At 47.6% G+C, this 27,560-nt stretch overlaps 1 protein-coding gene across 1 annotated transcript in view; it reads left to right on the forward strand.

The window, feature by feature from the left end:
• Positions 1-27,560, forward strand: part of NWD1 (NACHT and WD repeat domain containing 1) — a 79,813-nt gene that overhangs the window by 48,525 nt on the left and 3,728 nt on the right. Inside the window, exons 13-19 of the mRNA XM_023625377.2 lie at positions 2,379-2,501; positions 7,468-7,676; positions 9,912-10,184; positions 16,553-16,643; positions 21,735-21,889; positions 23,635-23,911; positions 25,513-26,063. Coding sequence (XP_023481145.2) covers positions 2,379-2,501; positions 7,468-7,676; positions 9,912-10,184; positions 16,553-16,643; positions 21,735-21,889; positions 23,635-23,911; positions 25,513-26,063 — 1,679 coding nt within the window. The remainder of the gene's footprint in view (positions 1-2,378; positions 2,502-7,467; positions 7,677-9,911; positions 10,185-16,552; positions 16,644-21,734; positions 21,890-23,634; positions 23,912-25,512; positions 26,064-27,560) is intronic.

Consider the following 27,560-nt stretch of genomic DNA (forward strand, 5'->3'; position numbering starts at 1 on the left):
ACCCACAATCGCCTGCATTAATCATGAGGCCACTGAATACAATAAACTTGTGGTTCAAATGTCAGTTATTGTGACTCAGGCAGTTTCTGGGCCACATGCCATTGTAGGGAAAGCTACACTCCCAAGTCACAGTGCTTCCCCAACAGAAATTCTAAGAGACACTAAGTATAATGCATGGAAGAACCGCTTCAGGGACAGCCACTCAAATGCTGTGCTGAGAAGGATTCTGAGACTGAATCTGGCTTAATGGGAAAGGGTGTATGTTGTTAGGATGCAGGTTCAGATGCTGTAATGCAGGCTGAAATAGCAGTGGTTTAAATAAAATGGAAGTTCATTTCTCTCTCATGTAACAGTCAAAGCATAAGCAGAGGTAGTATGGTGTGTCGACTTAAAAAGCAATTCACCAGTCAGTTTATCCTCAAAATGAGTTTATTCAGGGATAGCCCAAAGAATTGCAATTCAGGATGTGCATGCTGTGGTGAACCATAGACCATCTGGAGAACAACGGCGGGGAGCTCCTTTTATAGAGAAACTGGGAGAAAAGGGAGGGGCTGTTCTAAAGGAAAGTCCATTGGGGGAAAGAAGTTCAGGGTGGCAACGGCTTCTCATTGGCTGGGCTGTGGCATTTCTCATTGGCTGGGCTGTGGCGTTTCTCATTGGCTGGGCTGTGGCGTTTCTCATTGGCTGGGCTGTGGCATTTCTCATTGGCTGGGCTGTTGCCAGGTGGGGAAAGAAGTCTTCTTCAGTAGTCAAGTAGTTGTACTTCCTGTCTGAGGGTAAGTCCCTCTCTTCCTGTTTGGTGTAGCTGACAGTGTCTGAGAGGTGAGAGCACCCCCTGCAGGCCTTCCCGGCTCCAGTTTAGCTGAGGTTTCTCTTATTTATTTCAGTGTCTCCAGGGTGTCAGGGACCTAGACTGTCAATCTTGTTGGTCTGCCATTCTCAATGTAAGGCTTCCATTTAATGGCCCAAGATTGCTACTTGAGCTCTCACTGGCATTCCAGCCAGTGGGAATGGGGAAGTGGATGCACGCCCCTTCCCTTTCAGCAGATGTAGAAGCAGAACTTATCGCTTCTGCTCCTGTCTCATTGGCAAGAACTTGGCCACCTCCAACTGCAAGGGAGCCTAGGAAATATGGTCTTTGGGTGAACATGTACTCAACTAAAAGCCGTGGGCTCTGAGTTTTATTACTAAAGGAAGAATGATAGAATGGCTGTGGGGGGACAAATCACAGATAGTGCGGTGATTGATTAGTGATGTCTGCCATGGCATAGGCGGAGGAAGTTACAGTTCTGAGTCAAGTTTTTGTTTTTTGTTGTTTCTGGGGTAGGGAAATGTTTATATGTCAGACCCACTGTGCCAGCACTGGTCGTATTGAAGTTCAGAAAGCTTCAGTGTCTTCATTTTTAAAATGACAAGTTTGAGTTCACATTTCCAAGGTCAGACAGTGAGTGACAAAATAAAGCGGGGTGGGAGGGGAGAAAAGAAAAACAAATCCCATGTCCTCACTTCCTGTCCCAGTGAGGGACAAAGTCTTGGATTCTCAGACCTGGACTAGCTCTGATTTCAACACATCCCGCACCATTTTATGTATGGGGAAACTGAGGCACAGAGCGTGAAAGGACTTACCGGAGGGCATTCACAAAGTCTGGTCTCCAGAAAGCTGGGCCAGTGTTTCCTCCAGTGTAACTCGGTGCCTCTCTCCTCAGCGATGTTCCAGTCAGGATCCACCCGGCAGACAGCCTTGGGCTGTGTTTGCCCAAACTTGATTGGCAAATATTTCTTCTTTGGGGCCTGAGCCTTTATTTTTCCATGTGGGTCAAACAGCAAGAGAAGTCAAAGACAGTCCTCCTGCCCAGAAAACATAATTCCATTTCCGAGTCTTATCCAGCTGGGGCAGGGTGTCTCAGCCATGCACCACTGACCCTTGGGGTGCCATCATCCTCAATTGGGGGGCCGTCCTGGGCGCTGTAGGGTGTTGAGCGGCATCCCTGGCCTCCACTCACCAGATGCCAGGAGCATCCTGGTGCCCAGTTGTGACAACCCAAAATGTCTCCAGACATTGCTCAGTGTCCCCTGGGGAGCAGAGTCGCCCCTGGGTGAGAACTGCTGAACTAGGGGAGACGCTGATGATCGAGATGTGGCTTAGTCCCTAAGAGCAACACAAAAACTGCAGCCCGAGTCTGAATCTGGGGTCTGACAGCATCTGCTTTGAAATCCTGGCTCTGCTAATTTCTAGGTGTGTGGCTCTGGACCAGGGACTCAATCTGTCTGTGCCTCAGTTTCCCTGTCTGTGAAGTGGGGTACCACTGGAGGACCCCAGGGCTGAGCACTCAGACATGGGAGCTGATGTTGTCGCTGTCATCTCTTTGTGGTTGCAGGCATCACCGCCTTGGCGTGGAGCCCGGAAGAGAAGCTGCTGGTGGTCGGCACCCAGGATGGCATCGTGGCTGTGTGGGACATGGAGGAACAGCAGGTGATCCACTTCCTACCTGGACACAGAGGTGAGGCTCAGGAAGTGGGCTGTATGGTCACCTTCTTCCTAATGTTCCACAGCAAACAGTCGGTCCCCAGGGCCCCTTCACCACTGATTCACGTCTCTGTATCGAAGTGACACATCAGTTAGCTCCAACCGTGTAAGACAACAGCCCCAAACATAGTGGCTTTGAACAATAGCTGTTTATTTAGCCCACCTCCCGTGGGTCAGCAGTTCAGGCTGGGCTCAGCCGGGCAGCTCTTCTGGTGGCAGCTGGGCTTGCTCACTCGTCCGTGGTCAGTCCACAGCACATCTGGGAGCCGGCTGGTCCAGGATGCTCTCAACTGAGACAACTCAACTCGCTCCACGTGGGCTCTCATCCTCCAGCAGGGTAGCCCGGCCGAGGCAGGGTCTCTTCATGACCAAAACCAGCTTTGGAACTGGCACCCGGTCATGTTCCATTGGCCAAAGGAAGTCCAAAAACAGCACAGATCAATCGGTCGGGAAGTAGGCGCCATCTCTTGATGGGAGGAACAAAGTCACATTGCGAAAGGTATAGATCAGGGAGGGTAAAGAATTGTATCATTTATGAAATTTGTCTACCCCAGTCCCTCAGAGCCTAAGTAAGGTGTTCATTTCTGCAAGTCCCACCCCAGCTATGGTTCATTAGTTCGATCAATAGTTGAGTGACTGCTGTGTACCAGGCCCTGTTCTAGATGTTGAAGAGAGACAGACCAGGGCCGAGACTTGGATGAGGTGAGTGAGGCACATGTCTGGGGTACAAAATTAAAGAAACTCAGTCATCAAGATAAATAATATTTCAGGGCCAGCCCGGTGGCGCAGCGGTTAAGTTCGCACGTTCTGCTTTGGTGGCCCGGGATTCGCCAGTTTGGATCCCGGCTGCAGACATGACACCGCTTGGCACCCAGGCTGTGGTAGGCGTCCCACATATAAGGTAGAGGAAGATGGGCACGAATGTTAGCTCAGGGCCAGTCTTCCTCAGCAAAAAGAGGAGGATTGGTGGCAGATGTTAGCTAAGGGTTAATCTTCCTCAAAAAAAAAAAAAGATAATATTTCAATGCAATGTTTTAAAAAGTCAAAACATCAATGCGAAAAATGCACGATGAACAAATATCCACCTGCCTTAAAGACAGGATGAAGACTCGCGCTGTGCCCAGCCATAAGCCAGAAGCAAAAGGGGAACTCGGTAATTCGGTGCTGCCTTAAGTTTTGCACCCGGGGCTAATGCCTCACTCACCTCCCCCTCGTCCCACTCCAGTGAGACTCATGGGTTTGGGAAGCGAGCCGGACAGAACCAGAGTCACAAATTGTGATAAGTGAAGGAGGAAAACGGTGTCGTGAGCCACAGTGACCAGACTTCCGTGGCCGACCGAGGGCAGTTAGTGGAGGCCTTTCTCTGAGCAGGGACACTCAGCCCTGAGGCCGAGAGCGTGAAGGAAGAAGCTGGCAGAGGGCAGGCGGCTGGGAAGAGCATCCCGGATGCAGGAACAGCCAGTGCAAAGGCCTCGAGAGAGGGAAGGGGCTGGTGTGTTTGTGGAACAGTAAGGAAGCCGTGAGGCTGGGGCTCAGGACACTGTACCAAAGGAAAGAAGCCAGTCACAAAAGCCCACATCGTGTATGACTCACTGATGAGAACCGTCCAGAAAAGGCAAATCCGGAGAGACAGAGAGCAGATTAGTGGCTGCCAGTGGGAGAGGCGGGGATGGGAGCGGCTGCTAATGGGGACGGGATTTCCCTTTGGGGTGACAAAAATGTTCTGGAATCAGATAGAGGTGATGGCTGCACAGCATTGCGAATGTACTAGATGTCGCTGAATTACACACTTTAGAATGGGTTAAATGATAAGGAGAGAAAAGGGAAGGGAGTGACAGCTTTCTGAGGTTAAGAAACTATTCTAAACCGAGCCCGTGGTGAGGGTGGCGCAACTCTGGGAACAGACAAAGACCAGTGAATTGTACTGTTGTACACGAGTGGGTGAATTTTATGCTTGTGAATGACATCTCAATAAAAATGTTAAAAATATTCTATCATTGCAATCTAAGTATGTAGACTGTCTTATTTTTTCTCAACATTTCGCCATAAATATTCTTTAGTTTCTGTTGAATCTTTTCTAAACAACTTTATTGAGGTGTAATTTATATACCATTTCACCTGTTTTAAATGTTCGATTCAACGATTTTTAGTAAATTTGCCAAGTTGTGCAACCTGGCTGCAGAACATTCTGTACCTCAAAGAGGGCCCCCGCCCCTTTTTCAGTGCGTCTCCGTTCCCGCCCCAGCCACACGGCAACCAACTGATGTGCTTTCTGAGTCTGCAGCTTCCTGTTCTCCCGGGGATGGAGTTGTTGCCCTGTGGTCTTTGCATCCGGCTTCTTTCATCCGCGTGATCGGTCTGAGGTTCATCCGCGTTCTTGTGTGTCAGTGCCTAGTTCCTTTGTCAGTGGTTAGGAACTTTCTATCCTCCGTTGTGTGGAAGGACCTGAGTTTGTTTATCCACTCGTGGGCTGAAGGACAGTCACCTGCCATGTGAGTGTCAAATGCAATGTTATTTGAAGGACATTTACATTGTTTCCCGTTTGGGGCTATTGTGAATAACGCTGTTACGATCCACTGAATCTTCATCTTTATAATGTTGAAAGGCAGCAAAAATACTTCATTCTTCTTGATTCCTCTTCCAGAATTTATTTATTTAGGCTGTTTCTAGTTGTTTGCTGTCATGGATAACATAACACTGGGATGAATCTCTTTTTCTCTTACCAGTATTTTTCCTTCTGTCAAATATTTCCAGAGAGTGGAACTCTTGAGTTGGAGGGTATGAACGTTTCTCTGGGTTTTGAGAAGTATCCGCTTATTGTTTTCCAACCAGGCTGTAGCAGAATAAAACAGACCTCAGCCCCAAAGCTCTCAGCATTAAATGCCTTCACTTTCCTCTCTTTCCTGGGAGCGGGAGCGAGGCGGCTGCAGAGACACTTTCGCAGAGGTCTGTTCAGTATTTGAATTTTTGTGTGTGTGAGCTGTCTGTTCAAGACCTGAGCCCATTTACCAACAGTGACCTTGATTTGTTTCTTTAGAGTCATCAAGCTCTTATTATTTGTAATCAGAAAAACTCAGCGATCAATTTATTGAAAAGACTGAAAGCCTTATAGACGTTATAATTTGGAAAGTGAGTGTTCCTGATGGCTCAGTAGAGTGCTGGAGGTGGTTTGTACCGGCTTGTGGGAGCCCATGGTGAAATTTTCAGGAATGTTGTGAGCCAGCAAAAATAAAAATTGTCAAACGCAGCCATTATTACACATTAAATTACAGAAACTTGCAGTTGGATCAATTATATTGAAACAAGGTAATAAATACTCAAAACTGGTCACTTTCTAAGTATTTTACCGTACTCTACATCGTCTGTGTTCTTGGCCATGGTGTCGGGATGGGGGGATGGCGTGCCACTGAGCATCTCGCACTTTGAGTTCTCGTCAACGTCAGATCAAGCCACTTTACACAGTGGGCTGCAACTTGCTTTTGTCACAATATATTGTAACAATATCTTGTGGTGGTTGAGAGTTTGGGCTCTGGGTTCAAATCCTGGCTCCATTACTTATTGACCATGCAGCTTTGGAAAGCCACTGTACTCGGCCGTGCCCAGTTTCCGAATCCGTATAATAGGATAGTGACCGTACCTCGCAGGGTTGCACGCAGATCCCAGGAGTTTCAGGCACGTGCAGCACTTGCAGCCGGGCTCGGCACAGGGCAGCACTCGGCAAGCACCGGCTCTCATAAGAAGAATGATGATGATGGTCAAGTCGTTACATGGATGCATCCATCTTATTATTTTTAATGCCTGCATAATATTCTTTATATGGATGCACCTTATTATTTAACCAACTCCCTTTTCATAGACAGGTTGTTGGCAATTTTCTTTTTGCACAAACAATTCTGCACTTAAAGTCTTTCTACATCTTCACACACTTATGCTATGATTTCTGTGAGACACCTTCCTAGAAGTGGAGTTTCTGAGCCAAATGGTATGCGCTCTTTTTCCTTTTTTCCTCTTTTTCTTAGCTTTTTATTTTGAAATAATTATAGACTCACAAGAAGTTGCTAAAATAGTACAGAAATTTCTGTGTACCCTTTATCCAACTTCCCAGGATGGCAATGACTTAACTTTTAATAAATGTTACCAAATTACCCTTTTATAAATTCGTATCAATTTATACTCCCATCAGCGAGGTATGAGAGTAACTGAATTCTTCTGTCTTTGCCAGCAGTCCAGCAAAATGTTTGCCAATATGACGGGTAGTAATGGCACTGGTCCTTCATCTTGCATTTTTGTGATTACTGGTGAGGTTGAGCGTCATTTTCTAATGCTGATTGTCTACTTGGACTATTTCTGTAAATTTCCTGTTTATATTCTTTGGCCAATTTGTCAGTAGGTAGTTTGCATTTTTCCGGCTTATTTGTAAGAACTTTGTGTTTATTGAGGACAGCCTCCATTCATCTGTTATGTACTGCAGATATTTTCTCCCAATCTGTCATATGCCTTTCAATTACATTTTATCATCCTGAAGTTTTACAATTTTATGTAACCCACTTGGTCAGTTTTTCTCCTTTATATCTTCCAAATTTCGTGTTTTGCTTAGAAAATATCTGTCCAAGATTATACAATCTTCTTCTATAATTTTACCTTTTTTAAATATGTTTATTAATTTTAAATATTCCCTAGACGATGCTGACCTTTTATAAATTTCAGTGATCTCTCTTTATTTCAGATTCAACAACTGGGAAGTCAATTTAATTCCAACCAGTTATTTCACTCTTCATTTAGCTTTGCCACATCCCATTATTTGTAATTCGGATATGTTTGAATCCATCCATCTTTTCTTTGGCAAACCAGGGAATTTCCAAGCCAGCGGGCGTTGTGGTAGTCAGAAGGTCCAAGTGTCCCCCGCTAATGTCCCCTCCCCCGCCCGGCCCTGGCTGCAGGAGAGGTGAGGTGCCTGAAAGTGTTGGCCAAAGGGACGTGCGCCATCTCCGCCTCGAAGGACCACACGCTGCGCTTGTGGAATTTACTCTCCGGCCGGGAGAAATTCACCATTTGGGACAGAGGCTCAAAAGATCCCCCCGAACCTCAGATCTGCAGCCTGCACGCGGATGAGATAAAGAAGCTTGTGTATTTGGCGTCTGGCGCAAAGGTAACAAACACCTGTCCTGTTTGCAAAGGGAAGCTGCTATCAGAGCCTTCAAAGACGCACATGCTGTGGATATAAGGAGGGGCTGCCTGACGGGGGGGTGGTGAACAGAGGCGCACAGCCACCTGAGAAGGTGCTATCAGGTGCTTCTTACGTCACAGTTGGATTAGATGATCTGGATAGTACTTTCTCACCCTGGGATTTGAGACCTTTCGCCTTTTTCAATCTAGCCACTTTTAAACAGCACTTCCCTCCGAGCACTGCTGTACCTGCATCCCACACACTCTGACACGTTGTGTTATCGCTCCCATTCAGTTCCAAATTCTTTCACATTTCCCTTTTGATTTCTTCTTTGGTCCATGAGCTATTTAGAAGTGTGCTGTTCATTTTCAGATATTTGAGAAGGGCCCAGATAGCTTTCTGTTACTTTTTCTTCCTAATTCCCTTTATATCATGTGAATCCTTTCAAACGTGTGGAGACACGTTTTATGGTCTCTCTTGGTAAACGCTCCAGGTGCTTCTGAAAACAACACTTACTCTGCTGTGTTATTCCATTATGTCAATCCTATGGTTGTTTTGTGATCTGATTGTTTTATGAATAAACACACAGCACAGAATGATGGCTGAAAACTTAGTCACTAAAAACGCAGGCGAAAATCTGTATCTAAGTCCCAGTTGACTCCCTTGTGAGCTGAGTGATCTTGGTCATGTCGCCTCACCTCTCTGTTCTTTATCTACCTCATGAGACAATGACTATAAAACGCCCAGCAAAGCGCTTGCCTGGGGGTTATAGTTACAATTACAGTTATAGTTACAGCTCTCGTTATGGTAAGCACAAATAATTAGTAGTTATTAATTATTATATTTCACTAGTAATTGGTGGTTGTTAACATTAGTAATATTGGTAACTTATAAACTGTGCTGTCCACTACGGGGCGTCACCAGCTACATGTGGCTACTGAGCACTTGGAGTGTGGCTGTTCCAAATTGAGATGTGCCGTAAGGATAACACACCCTGGGCTGCAAAGACTTAGTGTCATAAAAACCATGCAAAAATCTTCCAATAATTATTTTATATTGATTACATGTTGAAATGGTAACATTTGGACATATCGAGTTAAATAAGATATATTATTGAAATTGATTTCACTTGTTTATTTTTCCCTTTTTAAGGTTGGCTAATAAAGAATTTAAAGTCATATGTGGCTTGCATTATGTTTTTATTGGACTGTGCAGGCTCAAATATTAGAGAGATGTTGATTGATTTCAAAACTGATTCTAGAAATCATCTTTGATATCAGCAAAAGTTTGGAAAATACAGTAAAGAAATAATAAATAATAATAAATAATCCCAAAGATAACCATTGTTAAGATTTACATGATTTTATTTTATGAGGTGTGTGTGTGTACGTGTGCAAGTGTGTGTGCATATGTATAAAACAAAACAGGGATAAAACCATACATGCAGTTTTATAAAGCTATTTCCATTTGCCCATAACCTTGACCATTCTTGCAAAGCAGCATGCTTGGTGATTTCGTGGGCTCCCAGGGCATGGCCCTGCTCTAGTTTATTTAACTAATCCCTTATTACTGACATCCAGGTTGTTTCGAGTGCTTTGCCCTTCCGAGTCACTGAGCTGGCCTTCCTTACACACATATCTTCGTGTGCACATCTCCTTATTTCTTTAGAGAAAGCCTAGACAGAACTAATGAGCTAACGTTTAGCGTTTAAGTGGTAACTGCTGAGAACAAGAGACCCTTTTTTTGGTGAGGCTAAACATGAAACTAGCTTTAATCGATAATCACTTGTCAGGAACACAGATGTGAGTGCACACGGCATAGCTGACTTTTTTTCTATGTTTAAGACTTTTTACTTTGGAGCAATTGTAGATTTATGGGAAAGTTTTAAAGATATTATAAAGAGTTCCTGTATGCCCTTGATCCAGCCTTCTCTAATGCCAGCATCTTTATAACCAGGGTACATTTGTCACAACTAAGACATTATTACTGAGAATTACTATCAACCTAATTCCAGACTCTAGTTGGATTTCCTCAGTTTTTCCACAAATGTCCTTTTGCCGTTCCAGGATCCAGCCTGGAATGCCTCCTCCCCTGCCTGTTCTTTGAACTGGCACCATGTTGAAAATAAAATACACGAACCATAAAAAAGAACAGGACTTGCGTTCGCCTCTGGGAAGCTCGCCGACTGACGTGCTCTCCCTTTTCCTCACCCTGTAGGTCAGTGCTTGGAATCTGGAAACTGCAGAGCTGGTTTTCCGCATCCTAGGAGATGCCTCCGACCCCTGGAAGTGCACGGCGGCGCTGGCTCCCCAGGCCGTGCTGCTGGCGGTGTCTGAGGCTGGCCTGGTCAGTCTGTGGAGCTCAGCCACGGGAAGACTGCAGAGGAAGCAACGTTTGTCCAGCATCAGAGAGGAGACGCCCACCTGTGGCGTCTTGGTCCAGAAACAGGGGAAGATGGTGACTGGCTTTAGCCAGGGCTCCCTCTCTTTGGTAAGCAGCCTCGCGGAACAGGATGTCAGCCGAACTGAGCTCAGAGGGGCTCAGACGTCCGAGAACTTGGGAGAAACCATCTCACCTTTGATCTTTTAATAAACGACACTGACTTCTTAATTCCAGGGCTTTGCAGTTCAGCGCAGTTCAGCAAACATTATTGATGTCTCCTGGGGGCTGGCCAATGTGGCCAGTTGTTGGCGCTCGGTCCTGTGGGGGTTGCTCTGGGAGCCAGTGTAGAACGTGCTTCAGAGGCGTCCCGCCAGAGGGGCCGGAGCTGGGTACTAGCCACCAGCTCCATCAGTGGTTGGGCGAGGGGCCGAGTGTGCTGGCGAGATGAAAGAGTGGAGTCCGAAATAAAGCAACCCGGGGGCGGAGTTGAAGGCTGCAGTAAGCGCTCTGCTCAGGACCAGGAGAGCGGTGAGGGGCTATGCATGGCCCAGCAACGGCGAGTTGTATAAGGAGTCGCAGGTGGAGAAACAAGGGCACCGCGCTGGGCACTGTGGGGCCGAAGAAGCACAAGAATCCACTGCAGCCTTGATGAACTCAACGTAGGGACGCGGACGGGCTCGCCAACAACTTACAGTCGCGCTTAGAGGAACAGAGTCTGTTTTCGGTAGAGGTGGAAGCAGGGTGTTCTAGGTGAGGAAGGAGCAGACGCTTCTGACAAAGGCAAGCTGGGGAGGCTCCTTCGAGGAGGCAGCCTTGGAACAAGAATGATTCCCAAGCTGGAAAGGGAAGACGCAGGGACCAGGGGTCGTGGTGGTGGCAGGTAGGAGCTGGCTGGCATTTTAGGGAAAAGAGATGCAGTGTGAAAACGGATCACAGAGGGTCCTGTATGTCCTACTGAGGAGGTGAGAGTTTGGGGAGGGGGAACTGCGGCCTCCCATATCATCCCAAAGCCCCACATTTCTGGGCCGCACGGCCTCTAGCCTCCCTGAGCCATCAAGGCGGAAGAGCACCCGAGCCTTTTCCGGGTCTCCTGGTGGGTTAGATTCCTCCCCGCCTTCTCGGATCACCTTCAGTAATATCCTGCCGCCTCGAAAGGAGCTTGGACTTGGTGACCAGACGCACTTGAGTTTGAGGACCCCACTCCCGCCTTTAATTTGTTGTATTCTTGGGCTGGCGCAGCCTCTTCTTTGAGCCTCAGTTTCCTCATTTGTAAAATAGAGGGAAAATGGCACCTACATCCAGAGCCAGGACAAAGGATGGACTGATGGGCACCGCTCAGGCCTCCAACAGTGGGGTTGGGGAGTGAGCTGGAATACGGTGCTAGTTAATGCGGATTTCTCCCTGTATGCCTGCTGTTGGCGCCCTGTCCCAAGCCCTCAGCTCTGCAGGGGCTAATCTTCTGTTCCGGAAAGCTGCTGCTGTGTTGGTCCCAAGCCTGCTGATGGTAGCGCCTTCGATTAGGAATGCCCACAGTCTCACCCAGGCTCCCGGCACGCAGAGGGAGCCCCACAGACATTTCCCCGACTGGGGTCCTTATGGCTGGGCCTGCTCTCGTGGTTCTTATGATGATGGCAGGACGCACTTCAGCAAACACCATCAGGGAACTTTGAGGAGCAAGGTTTACTGCTCACAGGTCCTGGAGGGCACACAGCACGCCCAAGGCCCACACAGCGAGGTTGTGGGTAGAGAGGGAGGGAGAGAGCACAGGCCTGGGGCTCTGCCTGTGTTAGGATCTATGAGTGAGGTGTCTGGGGTCCCCCAAGTTCACTCTTTATTGGAGAATTTAAAGCATAAGGATAAAGGAGAGCCCTGAGGGGACGTGATGGCAACAGTAAGTCATATAAGGAGTCGTAGGTGGAGAAGCAAGGGCACCACACCGGGCACCCTCAAGGAACTTGACGTGGCAGGGGAGATGGGCTCGTCAACCCTTGTGGAGGGAAAGTCTTGATAACTCAAAGCATTTGAAGACATTGATCAAATGAATTTAACTAAAGATGGAGCCCAGACCAGACCCAGCTGAAGTCCACGTTAAATGGCTTTGGTCCCCTCCACATGAGAAGCCCAATGGAAGGGTCATGTCTTGTTCTTGGGGTAGATGTTATTTATTTTGGGCTCTACTGTCCTTTTACATTCAAGGTCTCCTATGTCACAAAAATTATGACACACACGAAGAAGCAAGAAAATGGGACCATAATTAAGAGCAAAAACAATCAATAGAAACAGACACATGAATGACTCAAATGTTTAAATAATCATACAAGAACTTTAAAATATTTAAGATAAATAGTGGAAAAGGTGGATAATGTGTGAATAGATGAGGAATTTCAAAAATTTTAAATCAAAACTAGAAAAAAAAAGACCAAATAAAAATGCTAGAATCAAAAAAGACAATGTCAGAAATGAAGAAATCGTTTGATGGGTTTAAGAGCAGATTAGTCACAGCAGAGGAAGATCAGTGAATCAAAGACCGTGGAAATTATCCAAACATAAATATAAAGAAAAAAATAATGAGGGGAAAAGGAACAAAGCATCTGAGAATTGTGGGGCAACGCCAAGTGTTTAGACATTAGTTCTTTGGAGAACAGTTAGAGTCTCTGAAGGAGAGGAGAGAAAGAGAGAATATGGCAGAAGAAATATTTGAAGAGATAATAGTTGAGAATTTCCAAAATTTATGCAAGACATCAGCCCAAAGATCCAACAGCTCACAGAGCCTCAAGCAGGGTCAAAAGAAGAAAAACACATTTTGGCGATCATCATCAAACTGCTGAAAACCAAAGGTAAGGAGAAAAATCTCACAACCAGAGGCACTCACAGCTAGAATGTACAAGCATGTACTGGGGTGGGGTGGGTGGCTTTAGGAAGAAGAAGAAAAAAAGACAGAGAGAGAGAAATCTGAGAAGCAGCCAGAGGAAAAGTGACCCCTTACGGACAGTGGGTGTCCACGATGACTCCTCGTCAGAAACAATGGAGACAGACGACAGTGGAATGACATCTGTAACTTGAAAGAGAAAACAAAACCTGTAAAGCTAGACTTCTACACCCAGTGAAAATATCCTTCAAGATCTAAGGCAAAATAAGAACGTTTTCAGGCAAACAAAAGCTGAGAGAATTTGTCTCTGACAAATCTGCACTATAAGAAATGGTAGAAAGAAGTTCTTCAGGCTGAAGGGACGTGACACCAGACAGAAGCCCAAACAATGAAGGCAGAGCACCAGAAAAGGCAGCTGGAAGAGAAAGCTCAGCTTAAGGCGTATGTGTCCCAGGAAAGTCGGGGCAAAGGGAGGGAAACTGGACGAGCTGGTTCCCGAAGACTCTGGGACTGATGGGTCCCAGGAAAAGCAGTCTCCTTGCGCCAGAGTTCCTGAGTGGCACCCAACCATCTCTCCTCGTCCAAGCTTGCCCTGAAATATTCAAGTCCAAGCAGAACTCAAGATGCAGAGCTGTTAGATCTGCCCACTGTGAGAGGAAGACCATGCACATGTCAACTGAGGGTCTGGCATTGAAATAACGGGAGACTTACAGGAAGAATTTTAAAAATGTAAGTAGGGGGGTCAGCCTGGTGGTGTAGTAGTTAAGTCTGCATGTTCTTCTTCAGCGGCCCGGGTTTGTGGGTTCAGATCCCTGGCACAGACCTACACGCCACTCATCAAGCCATGCTGTGGTGGCGTGCTGCATATAAAATAGAGGAGGATGGGCACAGATGTTAGCCCAGTGGCGATCTTCCTCAAGCAAAAAGAGGAATATTGGAATAGATGTTTGCTCAGGGCCAATCTTCCTCACCAAAAAAAAAAAAAAAGTAACTAAGACCCCATCCCACTCTAGTAGAAATACATACACACACACGCACACCTCTTGTGAGCACAACTGTAAGGTTGCATGTGCCAGCTGCAAGGGGCAACTCCAGGTGGCGGCACTAACTCTGAGCCCAGAGAGCCAACTGTGACCTGCCTCTGACCACTGCAATTCACTGAAACTTTGAAACTGATTTATGCATGAAGCGGTGCTTTTACCAGGAATAGGAGCCTTATTTTATTACCTAATGTTGATTTTTTATAAACCTCCCAAGAATTATCAGGTTCAACAAAGTGCATGGAAGGGAGCTCTTATTTTGAACATAAAAGTGTATATTTTTATGAAAAGAAAATCTATTTCTCGGGCACCGTTTTACCTTCTCCTGGGGATATAAGTTGAGGAAGGCCTGGAGGAAGCAGTCTCGAGTGTCCACCCAGATTTAAAGGGCACCTTCCCATGGAACCCAGCATTCTGCTTCCAGAAACCTGTGCAGACACTTGCACACGTGCACACAGAGGTAAGCGCAGTGTGGCCAGGTTTTATGTGAATTTGACTTAGGTAAACTGAAATAAGATGATAAAAGTATTGTCTCATTTTACATGCAAATGTGAAATCGAGAAAATGCAAAAATGTTTTAAGGTGTGTTCAGCATCTCGTGGATGGTGGACTGTGTCTACGCTGGTGTCAGTGGCAGCGGCACTGTAGCTGGTGGGACCCACTGTCCTTTATGGTCCTGGGGGAAAATCCATCTCAAATTCGGCATGTTTGTGTTATCCAAGATCTTCAGGCATTTATTCCTCACTTAAAAAGAGACCAGCCGAGGTGATGGTATTTCTTGCAGCGCCCTAGGTAAGAAGAAAACATTGGCAGGATCTCAAATGTCCGTCCATGGGCGCGCGGTCCAGCGGGAGTTCTGTACTGTGGGACATGACGCAGCCGTCACGAGTCTGGAGCAGCAGCCGGCAGATCTGGCTCGCTGCCTGTTTTGGTACGGCCCACAAGCTGAGAGTGGTTTTACGATTTTAAATGGTTGAAAAAAACTAAAAATAAGAATAACATCTTGTGAAATGTGAAAATTCTATGGAATCCAAATTTCAGTGTCCATAAATGAAGTTTATTGGCACACAACCACACTCATTTGTTTACATACTATCTATGGCTGCATTTGTGCGCTAACGGCAAAGTTGAGACCATATGGTCACAAAGCTGAAAATAAAATAACAGCCTACCTGGCCCATTCTAGGAAAAGTTTTCCGACCCCTGTGCTAGAGGTGTTTTCATGGAAATAACAATTTTCATATAGCACTTACTGTGTACTAAGCGCTATTCCAGGGACTTTCTATCTGTTAACTTATTTAACCCACAAGGCAATGCTAAAATGTAGCTTCTGCCACCATTTCTATATTATGGGTAGGTAAACTGAGGCACAGAGAGGTGAAGTCATTTGTCTAAGGTCACACAGCTGAGGAGTGTCACAGATGGGATTGGAACTCAAGCAGTCTGGCTGTAGGACCCATGCTCTAAACGGCTACTGGGCCAACATTGGGGGCCGGGTCCTTCTCCGCTGTGGGGGGCTGTCCTGTGCGCTGTAGGATGTTTAGCAGCATCCCTGGCTTCCATCCACTTGATGCAGAGTATCTCCCCAATCTTAACAACCAAAACCGTCTCTAGACGCCACCCAGTGTTCTCTGGGGGCAAAAGCACCCTCTGCTTGAGAACCACTGCCCCAGACACATTACGTGAAAAAAGTAACTCGCAGAGCAACATCTCTCATGGATTACGCAAAAAAGGATGCTCGTGTAAATGTCCGTCGATGCAAACGGATGCTCCGCAAACGCAGACGACCCTTCCTTGTGGGAAGAAGGAAGAACGGCAGAGAAGGTGAAAAGACGGTCGTGGCGGGTTCTGGATATTTCTTTTCTTCTTCTTTTTAATCATATACAGTATTATTTAATTTTTTAAGTTTTAAAAGAATCACGTTTTTAGAAAGTCAGCAGTAACAGCCATGAAAACTTTCACTTTCTCCTGCCCCTGCTAAGTAAATGTTGAACAAATCTTTTTTTAATATTGACTCGAATTGGTGCAAATGACTCCCTTTCCTGTGCCGTCTGCCCCTCCTCAACGAGATAATGAACAGGAAGCTTTGGCACAGGGCCTGGTGGCGGTCAGGCACTCAAAAATCAGTAGCTAAATTGGGGCTGAGAATCAGGATTCATGAATGAACCTTCTTCGGTATGAGCAAAAATTGGTTCATTTCTGCAGCTCGGGAAGGGGGGCTCGTGCTGCCTTCCTCTGGCCGTCATCTGTGTTTTGATTTTATTTGAGATCTTTAGAGCTGCTAGAATGTTCTCTGGTGACGATGAGAGCAACGTCAACAGTAATAATAATAGCTGCCACTTTAGGAGGGCTGACTGTGCCGGGGGAGCCATTCTGTGCACTTCTTAGCCCCCGGTGGCCCTGTGAGGCGGCCCTGGTGTCGTCTGCCATTTTACAGCTGAGGCCCTGAGGGCTTAGGGGATTGGCTTTGGGTCGCAGACCTGATGACTGGCAGAGCCCTGTGTCAACCAAGCTCTGGACCCTGAACCCTGTGCAAATACTTGATGGACATCCTTGACTTTACGCAGGTTTCCTCCGAAGGAGACGTTCTGCTGGAGAAGCTTCCGGAAGCTGTGGGGTTCCTGGTGGTCTCTGAAGATGAGTCCCTTCTCGCAGCAGGTAGCGTTTGGCTCTCACTGGGGAGCAGTGAGGAGGCAGCCCGGGGTCTGGTTGGAGGGGGAGAGGGGTCTGGAAAAGGAGGCGTCCTAGACCAGCGGCTGGCGGACTTTCTGCCGAGGGCCGTGGAGCGCTCAGCATTGGCTTTGTGGCTGCCGGTCTCTGGAAGAGACCGCCAACCCTGCCCTTGTCACACGAAAGGCACCGCGGCCGAGATTTCCGGTGGGTGTGGCTGTGTGCCAATAAGCCTTTATGGACACTGAAGTTTGAATTTCATATTTTCACGTGTCATGAAATAGTAATTTTATTTTGAATGTTTGCAAATACTGGAAGATGTGAAAACTCTTCTCAGGTCATGGGCCATATGAAAGTAGGTGGCGGGCCAAGTTTGGCCCGTGGGCCAAGGTTTGCCAACCCCTGTTCTGATCTCCTTACCTTTCTGGGCTTCTGGTTTGTTGTCTCTGAAATGGAAGTGTTTCTCTCTGCCAGACAGTCACAAAGATAGAGGGGGCTGGGCTAGAGAAGGGGCTGCACTCGGGTGAGCCAGCCCCCACAAGTCCTGCTTTTAGGGGCTTCCAGGATAGCAGGAAAGGTGGACAAGTAGGTAGCCAGAAGAAAGAGTGCTTGGTGCCGTGACAAGACAAGAATCAGGGTCTATAGGAGCATGTGACAGGGTTCCCTTCCTTAGCCTAAAGCAATCAGGGAAGGCTTCCCAGCAGTGGTGACCAACAGATGCTCCACAGCCTGATTTTTTTAAAAAAAGACTTTTTAAAAATCAACTTTAGGTTCACAGCCAAATTGAGCAGAAGGTAGAGAGAATTCCAAACCCTCCTGCTCCCACATATGCACAGCCGCCCCCGTTATCAACATCTCCCACCAGAGTGGTGCATTTGTTACAATGAATGACACGTTGACACGTTATCATCACCCAAAGTCCATACTTTACTTTAAGGTTCCCTCTTGGTGGTGTACAGTCTCTGGACTTGGACAAAGGTATAATGGCATGTGTCCATTATTACAGTCTCATGCAGAGTATTCTCGCTGCCCTAAAATCACCCTGATTTTTGCAAAGACATTTCCAGGGGTCAGACACATGGACCAGCACTTTGCAGTAATGCAAGGCACCAATGTGAGCCACACTTATAATTGTGAATGTTCTCATGACTCTATTTAAAATGGTAAACAGAAACAGGTGGCATTCATACTACTAATATATCTTATTTAACCCAGTATATCCAAAAATTCAACATTAAATCAATATAAAAATTTAATTTAATTTTTAAAAATTCTTGTGCAAAGTCTTTGAAATCTGGCATGTATTTTATAGTTATAGCTGTCAACTTAAAAGGTAAATTCACCTGTTATTTTGCCTTCAAAATGAGTTTATTCAGGAATAGCCCAAAGAATTGCAATTGAGGACGTGAATGCTGTGGCCAACCACAGGCAAATCCAGAAAACCAAGGAGGGGGGAGCTGCTTTTATAGGGAAAGTGGGGAGGGGCAGTTCTAAAGGGAAGCCCATTGGGGGAAAGTAGCAGTTCAGGGCGGCAACAGCTTTTCCTTCCCTGGGCTGTGGGGTTTCTCATTGGCTGAGCTCCAGGGTTTCTCATTGGCTGGGCTGCGGCGTTTCTCATTGGCTGGGCTGTGGCGTTTCTCATTGGCTGAGCTGCGGCATTTCTCATTGGCTAGGCTGTGGCGTTTCTCATTGGCTGAGCTACGGCATTTCTCATTGGCTGAGGTGCAGTGTTTCTCATTGGCTAGGCTGCGGCATTTCTCATTGGCTGGGCTGTTGCCAGGTACAGAGAGAAATCTTCCTTTAGTAGTAGTTTTACTTCCTGTCAGAGATGCAGGCACCTGTCTCTTTCTGTTTGGTGTAATTGACTGTGTGTGATGGGGGTGACGCCAGATCCTGGGCGTGGACATGGCACTGCTCGTTAGGCCACATTGAGGTGGCGTCCTACATCCCACAGCTGGAGGGACCTGCAACTAAGATATACAACTATGTACGGGGTGGGGGGAGAGGTTGGGGAGATAAAGCAGAAAAAAAAAGAGATTGGCAACAGCTGTTAGCTCAGGTGCCAATCTTTAGAAAAAAAAGAATTTCAGGTGGCTTAAATATGTGTAAAATGCAGCATGAGAAATATGATGAAAGAAGAAAGAAAAACAAAGGTAGAGGCACAAAATACAATCTGAGGCCAAAAGCATTGAGGACCTCAGTGACCTAGAGACTTGTTGCAGTTGGGTTTCAAGTGTGGCTCTTTCCAGTAGTCAATGAGAAGAAGGAGCCCCGACAGTTTCCCCTTCCATAGTTTTGGGAACCAGCATGTTGCTTAGGAGGTGTACTTTGATCTGACTTAGCTAACATCAGGCAAGGACTTCTTTCAAGTGTTGTAAATAGAATTGTGGTTCAGGGGTCCCCAAGATCACCTTTAGGTTTGAGGATTCACTAGGGCTTACAGAACTCAGGAAAGCTCTCATACTCACAGTTACAGTTCATTGGAGCAAAAGGATACAGATTAGAATCAGCCAAGGGAAGAGGCACAAGGGGCAGAGTCCAGGAGAGACCAGGCAGGAGCTTCGAGGTGTCCCCTCCCTGTGGAGTTATGCGGACAGCACTTACTTCTCCCAGTGACGATGTATGAGCACATGCATGGTGTACTGCCAACCAGGGAAGCTCACCGCAGACTTAGCATCCAGGATTTTTACTGAGGGTTGGTCCTGTAGACTTGGCTGACCACTTGCACAGCTGACCTTAGTCTCCAGCCCCCCTTGAGGTTAAGGTGATACCACCTGTCCCAAAACTTCCCCCATACTTCATACCGTGAGCATAGACCATCCACTGTGGCCCAAGGCCTCAGGTAAACAAAGACACTCTTATCAGGCAGGACATTCTGCGCACTTGGAGGGCACCTCCCAGGCACCCGGCTAGCACCAAACTTTCTATGTGCAGGGTGTGGACAACTCAGGCCTGCTGAGTTAATCTTTTCCTGCATAAGAATGTGACACAAATATCCTTGGACTGGAGACATTTTGGTGCATTTCATCAGTTTCCCATAACATCCTTCCACGTGAGCCTCATATTCAAGTACAACTCAATAAAAGCAGTTCCATGGAGGGTGTAGAGAGGGAATAAGATGGACTCTCAGCCCCCAGCTTCCCACTGACCAGACTTGATCCAGGGATCGTCAGGAGGCTCAATGGAGATGCCTCATGCCGGGGGCACAGCACAGAGGCTCACACTGTAACCCTTCAGTGTGAGACTTAACCTTATAGGAACAGCAGCTAATACTCAGGTGCTTACAACATGTCAGAACCTGTCCTAAGTGATTTACACATGTTCCTTCCTTTACGCCTTGATGGCCCTGGGAGGTAGGTGCTTCCATTATTCTCATTTATATATGAGGAAACTGAGGCACAGAGAAGTTAAGTTGCTTGAGGTTACACAGCTATAAGTGGATGGGCTGGGATTTGAATCCACGGTCAGGTGCAATTCTGTATCCTCAAATACAGTGCCAAATGTCTGTTTATTTACCAATAGTAATTTATTTCTGAACATCTAGAAGAATTGATGGCTGCCTATCTTGTAAGCAGTAATTTCTGTGCAAGAACAGGGTGTCCACTTAAGTGGGGTCCATGCAAACCCATGACTCGCTGAGCAGAGTCATCCCTCTAAAATCAGCTCAAATGTCTTGGGGCTGCTGTAACAAACTACCAAACAAATGTGGTGGCTTTGAACAGCAGGAATTTCTTCTCTCACGGTTCTAGAGGCCGGAAGCCCAAAATCGTGGTGTTGGCAGAGCTATGTTCCCTCCAAAAGCTCTAGAGAAGAGTCCTTTTTTGTGTGTGTGCCTCTTCCAGCTCCTGTCTTGTGATTCCTTGACTTGCGGCCGCATTGCTCCAGTCTGTGCCTCTGTCTTCACATTGCCTTCTCCTCTGTGTGTGTCTCCATCTGCACTCAGTCCCCACACTTCATTGCCCTTATCAAAAATTATAACCATTTTTCTGCCTCACTCGTTGACGTCACCTGCCTGTCCCCTAATGAGTTTGCAGCTCTGCAGCCTAAAATGTGTCTGTCTTCCCTCTGCCTATGAAGCAGGACCCCTCTAAGCCCAGGTGGAAGAGAACAGGCCTGGGACCCCCACTTCACTTTTCTACCTCAAATAAAACAGACCTCCATTCCTCAAAAAAAAATTGTAACCATTTTATTTTCCTTCCTTCCTTCCTTCCATCTTCAAAATATATTTACTCCGTGTCCAGCTTTGTGCTGAGTTCTGGGACCATGAGAAGCCCAAATAGGGCGTCTCAGCTCTTTGGAAGCTCGTGGTCTTGCGGCAGTCAATAACTTTGCTGTTGTCTTCGAGATTCTTTTTTTTTTTTTTAATTTTTTTTTATTGAGTTATTAATAGGTTACAATCTTGTGAAATTTCAATTGTACATTAATGTTTGTCAGTCGTGTTGTAGGTGCACCACTTCACCCTTTGTGCCCACCCCCCACCCCACCTTTCCCCTGGTATCCACTAAACTGTTCTTAGTCCATAATTTTAAATTCCTCATATAAGTGGAGTCATACACAGATTATCTTTCTCTCGCTGGCTTATTTCACTTAACATAATTCTCTCAAGGTCCATCCATGTTATTGCAAATGGAATGATTTTGTTCTGTTTTGCAGCTGAGTAGTATTCCATTGTATATATGTACCACATCTTCTTTATCCATTCATCTGTTGCTGGACACTTAGGTTGCTTCCACGTCTTGGCTATTGTAAACAGTGCTGCAATAAACATTGGGGTGCACAGGACTTTTGGGATTGCTGACTTCAAGCTCTTTGGATAAATACCCAGTAGTGGGATGGCTGGATCGTATGGTAGTTCTATTTTTAGTTTTTTGAGGATGTCTTCGAGATTCTTGATCACTGTTGTCACACGCCCCCAACTGGAGGCTGTGTGAGGGTGGGGGCCATGTCTGGCTTGTTCACCACTGTATTCTTCCCGCTGGCTCACAGTAGATGCTCCAAAAAGAATCTTTGTTGATGGAATTGAATTACTCTCAAGCTCTTCAAAAATGAAGGGCGTAACCCCAGCCCCTGCCGTTTCAGGCTTTGGAAGCTCCGTGCGAATATTCTTGGCTGACTCACAGGGGTTTCATCGATTCATGGCCACCGACCTTGAACATGAGGACACAGTGGAGACAGCCATTTTTGGTCCTGAGAACAATCTCATTGTCACTGGGTCCCGGGACGCACTCATTCAGGTGAGGGGGAGACTCAGGGCCGCCACCCTTACCTCCGCCTCCGCACTAGACAGGATGATTCCTTGGGGATCTTTGGGCTTCAGAATACAGAAACCCACAAACACCAGCGCAGGCAGAACAGGCAGGTCATTGGGAGGCTATGGGGGAGGGGTCTCCTGGGACCCAGTGGCAGACGTCGGGGGGGGGGGGGGGGGGGGGGGGGGGGAGTTGCCAAAATATTCAACAGACAAGATAGCGTTCCCACTGAACTTGAAAAGCTGGGAGGAGTTTGGCCTTCAGAGCGGAGCAGGGTTGCCGGGAGGGGAGGAAAAGTCCCGTTACGCTCAAAGTTCTCAAAGCTGGCAAGAAAACACATGATAAAGGAGCCCTTGTTCCAAGTTCTGGTCTCAGGACCTCTTTGCATTCTCAAAACCTGGCGAGGACCCCAAAGAGCTTCTGTGTATGTGGGTTGTATCAATTCGATTTATATATATTTTAGCAAATGATTTATTTTGGAATAATTTTAGGATTTGCAGAAGAGTTGCAAGGACAGCCCAGAGAGTCCCCCCACATGTATGTCTGCTCTTCACCCAGCTTGCCCCCACCTTAACATCTCACCTTACCTTGATCCCTTTATTAAACCAAGAAATTAACATCCAGACAATACTATTAAGTGATCTGCAGATTTTGTTCGATTTCACAAGCTTTCCCACAAATGTCTTGTTTTATTTGATTCCAGGATCCAATCCAGAATCGCATTGCATTTAGCATCTGTTGATAATAATTCTGTTTTTGCCATCCAGTCAATTCCGATTCCTAGTGGCCCCGTGGAGAGTAGAGCGGAACCCTGCCTGGTCCGTGCACTATCCTCTCCCCTGCCGGCACTCTATCAGACATGCTCCGCTGCTACTCAGAGGCTTTTCATGGCTCATTCTTCAGAAGTGGGTGACTAGGTCCTTCTTCCTAGTCTGTCTGTCTGGAAGCGCTGTGAAACCTGTCCACCATGGGGGACCCTGCTGGTATTTGAAATCCCAGTGGCACAGCTTTCAGCATCACAGCAACACACGGCTGCCACAGTATGACACCCAACAGACGGGTGGTGTGGGTCCCTGACTGGGAAACGGACCGGGGCGCCAGTGGTGAGAGCGCTGAATCTGAACCCCTAGACCCCCAGGGCTGGCTTGACCATAACCATATTTAAAATAAAAAATGAGGAAATCCAAAAATACTTATCCATTAATTCATTAACATGACATGTCAACATCATAACATACTTTTATGAAAATAACTATATTTTCTGAAACAAACAAAAAACCTCACAAGAAGGGTGTCATGGTTTCATGTTTTTGCAAACTTCTTTCATGTCTGGCTTAAGAAGACAGTTGGATTTGCATATTTCATTCTGCACTGATTCTCCTATCTATTGTGATATGACATGTCCCATAGCTTCTGGAAAACGCCACTGCTTACTTGTGAGAGGAAGAGAGAGTAGAAAAAGCAAATGGCACCTTAGAATTATTAAGAAGCTAGTTTTGCTCTTATAGACCCTGAGAAAGCCTGCGGGGGTACCTTCCAGGGGCTCCCTGGAACACGCTTTGAGAACTGCCGTGGTAGGGGCGGGGGGGGGGGGGTTGGGGGGGAGTTTGAGGGAGCGGGGAGATGTGAAGGAATTCACCGCAGGCGGACAGATGGCCTTAAGCACATTTCCGAGCTACGATAATGTAAGTAAGAAGTAAGCTCTGCCTGCCTCTGCTCTCCATCCTCAGGTGTGGAGTCTGTCAGAGCAGGGGACCCTGCTGGACATCCTGGAAGGCGTCGGAGCCCCTGTGAGCCTGCTGGCCCGGGCTGGGGCCTTGGTGGCATCTGCTTCCCAGCAGTCCTCATCTTTTAAAGTCTGGGATCTCAGCTACGCTCAGAAGCCACGGGCCTCTGCGCCGTTCCTGGACCGCACCGGCCTCACCGCGGTGTCACACGATGGCGGCTACGTTTACTTCCCCAAGATTGGGGACAAAAACAAAGTCACCGTTTGGGATGTGGCAGAAGGTTTGTAAGATTTGCGTGGGTCGGAATGGAAGCCCCTGTCTTGGTCTGGTCGGGCGTTATAATAAAACGCCATAGCCTGCGGGGGAGCTTGAGCAACACACACTTGTTCCTCACGGTCTGATGGCTGAGAGTCCAAGATCAGGGCGCCGGCAGATGGGTGTCTGGTGCGAGCCGGCTTCCCGGTTTGCAGATGGCCATCTTCTCGTGTGTCCTCAAATGGCCGAGAGCAGAGAGAGGTGCAGGCATCATGTCCCTCTCATAGGGGCACTCACCCCATCGCGAGGGCTCCATCCCCCACAGTCCCCACCTCCTGATACATCACGCTAGGGGTTAGGATTTTCACATATGACTCTGGGGGGACACAAACTTTCGGCTCATAACACACCTGTAACTCCAGTCAGGTCGCATGTGGCTAATAGAAAACAGGATTTGATGTTACAAATTTCTAGCATAAGGCAATTGATAGTCTGGCTGTCAATCCCCGTTTCAGTGCAGGTCCCCTGGAGGCAGGGCGCATGATGGGGATATTTGCACAAGTGTTGTGTAGGGGGTCACTCCCAGGAGAAGGAGAGAGAGCGGGGAGCAGGCTGGGGCGGGGAAGGCCAGAGCAAGGAGGTGGGCTCAGCCTGACGTGGGCTCAACCCTCACGGGGACCTGGGAGCATGAATTGCACCTCAGAATTGTCCCATCTTGAAGCACGGAGGCCAGCCGTTTATACTGTCACCTCAGGCAGTCATTGGCCTAGTGCCGTCCTTGTGGGGCAGGCACAGCCCTCCAGGCATTTCCAGATAAGGGACGCCCTTCACCCAAGGGCGATTCTCAAGGAATTGAGAGAGACGAGTGTGGCAGTGGGCAGCCTTGGGTCTGGGCGTGTCACCAACGTATCTGCTGCCATCCCCAGTGGGGAGATGGAGATATAGAAATTCTTTGTTAGTGATAAAATAATAGAGGAAAAGAAATTCACTCTCAAGTTCCTGCATCCAGGGATTTGGCGTCAGTCTAGGGCCAGCTGCGGGGCTGGGCTCTGGGGGCTGGCAGTGAGCAAGTCAGACAAGGTTACGATTCTCCAGGTGCTTGCCTGATAGTCGCGGGCAGAGCGGGCCACTGAGAATGAAGCGCAGTGGGGGATGAGATCTGAGTCTGCAAACTCAGGCCCGCGGGCCAGACCCGGGCACACCCATTTGTTTACACCCGGTCTGTGGCTGCTTTAGGGGCTGCACCAGCAGGTTCAAATGGTCAGACAGAGAGCATACACCCTGCAAGGCAAAAATATTTGCTCTCTGGCCTTTTCCAAAAGTTTGTAAAGGAAACGTTTGGGATGAGGTCTGGGAGGTCACCTGAGGCCTCGAGGACTGCGGACGGCGCGCTTCCGTTCTGAGGGTGCAGGAAGTCACCGAGGGCGTCGGGCAGGGCATCGAGATGAGGCGACTTTCATTTTTAAAAGTTGGGTGGTTAGGGGGCAGCTGTGGAAGCAGGGCAACTCGCAATAGCCATGTCCAAGATTATAGATAATGCAATATGGAAAAAAGGCTTAAAAATAAGAAACCGTGGAACAAGCGTTCCTGTGATCACTTCTTGGTGTGGTCTTCTCCCCATGGCAGGTGAGGAACGAGAGGCCCTGGACACCTCCAATGAGGTCAGGTGCCTGGAGGTCGCCGAGCAAGCCAAGCTTCTCTTCACCGGCCTCGTTTCCGGGGTCGTCCTGGTGTTCCCCCTGAATTCCAGACAGGACGTGATGTGCATCCCCCCTCCGGAGGCCGGGAAAGCCATCAACTACATGGCCCTGAGTAAGGATGAGGAGCGCCTGGCCGTCGCCTACGACAGCCTGGTCTTGGTGCTGGACATCAGCCCCGGGGACCCCTGTCCGGTCATCGGCGGGCCAACCTACACCTTCTACACCCAGCTGCCTGAGACCATAGCCAGTGTGGCCGTGCTGGCCGACTACCGCGTGCTCTACGGCATGACCAACGGCGGCCTCTTCCTTTACGAGTGTGCAACTTCCAAAGTGTTCCCTCTGGAGGCGCATGGGAGCCGGGTCGCCTGCGTGGAGGTCAGCCACAAGGGGCAGCTGGCAGTCAGCGGGTGCGAGGAAGCGCTGCTGTGTCTCTGGGACCTGCAGGCCTGCAAGGGGAAGTTCGAGATGAGCTACACGGTGCGTGGCCGGCCACACCACATGCGTGCCAGGTCCCAGCATTAGAAACCCAGGACAGGCGCCATTTATTAAGTGCACACCACCTGCCACCGACCTGGGTAGGGACTGGGGTGAGGCGAGTGAGACGCACTCGCCTTGGGTGCAGAGTTTCAGGGGCTGCCAAAAAACTCGGCAATCAGGACAAACAACATTTTAATGCGATGCTTAAAAAAATCAAAACCAATGCAAAAATCCATGGAGAACAAAATATCCGCATCTGAAATAGAGACAGGCTCAGTCCTGCACTGGCCCTGCCCTGCCCCCCTCTCCTCGCCCTGATCCCCCTGCGCCATTCTCTCACCCAAACTGTTCGCCTGACCTATGCCAGGCCCCTCCCCAGCGCCGAGGAAGTGGCCGTGACCGGGACAGACACTGTCCCGCCTCTGGGAGCCACGTTCCCGGGGGAGACACTGAGAGCTCCATGAGGGCAGGACTTTCGGTGTTCTGCCCCCTGAGGTGGCCCCGTCCCTAGGAGAGCTCTCGACATATCCTCTGTGCTTGATAAATTCGAAATAAAAGTAAAACAGCAGATACATGACGGGGTGGGGAGCAACAGGGCTTTGAAGAAAAAATAGGGCCAGGTCAAGGGGGTAGAGAGTGGCAAGGGCTGCTATTTAAGAAGGTTAAATAAGTCTGGTGGAACAGCATTCTAGGCAGAAGGAAGAGCAGCTTCGAATGCTCTGAAGAGGGAAACTGGCAACTCTTTTACATAGGAAGTCTAAAAGTTTGCACTGTCCATCTCTTAAGAAGCGATTATAATTTTTGTATCAAAATTAAGAGCTATATCACATATTTAAATGTAATACATTCATATTACATTAAAATATGCATATTAAAATATCATTCTATAATTTGACCCTCACAACGATCTTGTGAAGCTCAGTGTTATTATCCCAGTTTTTCAGATGGAGAACAGAGGCCGTACCTCAGGTTGCAAGACGTACAAATTGTTAATAAACACAGGGAGAGGACCTTGTGACTAAGAGAGCGGAGTGGGTGTGGTTTCATCTTAAAAGGCCTTTGTCCCACCTGACTTGTTTCATGAAGCCACGACAAGACTGGGATGCCAGTAATCTTTTGCCTCGTTGAGATGGGAAATGTCACACAGCAGTTAAATTCACCTAGATTTTTGACTTTGTTTTTAAATAAACAATTTTAGAAGGATTTTAGATTTACAGACAAGTTGTGAAGACAGTACAAAGGTTCCCGTCTGCCTACGCCTCGTCCACTTCCTCCCGTGTCAACATCTTATGTGACTGGAGTGCCTTTGTCAAAACTAAGAAATTAATGTGGGAATGATATTATTAACTAAACTATCAACTTATTGGGGTCATAGATTTTTCAACGAATCCCCTTTTTATGTTCTAAGATTCAATCCAGGACCCCATATTGCATTTGGCACACAGTTTAATTAGATAGAATTGTGGCTAATATTTGTGTAACTAAGGTTCTTTAAGA

Source organism: Equus caballus, chromosome 21 (genome assembly GCF_041296265.1).
Source record: "Equus caballus isolate H_3958 breed thoroughbred chromosome 21, TB-T2T, whole genome shotgun sequence".
NCBI lineage: Eukaryota > Metazoa > Chordata > Mammalia > Perissodactyla > Equidae > Equus > Equus caballus.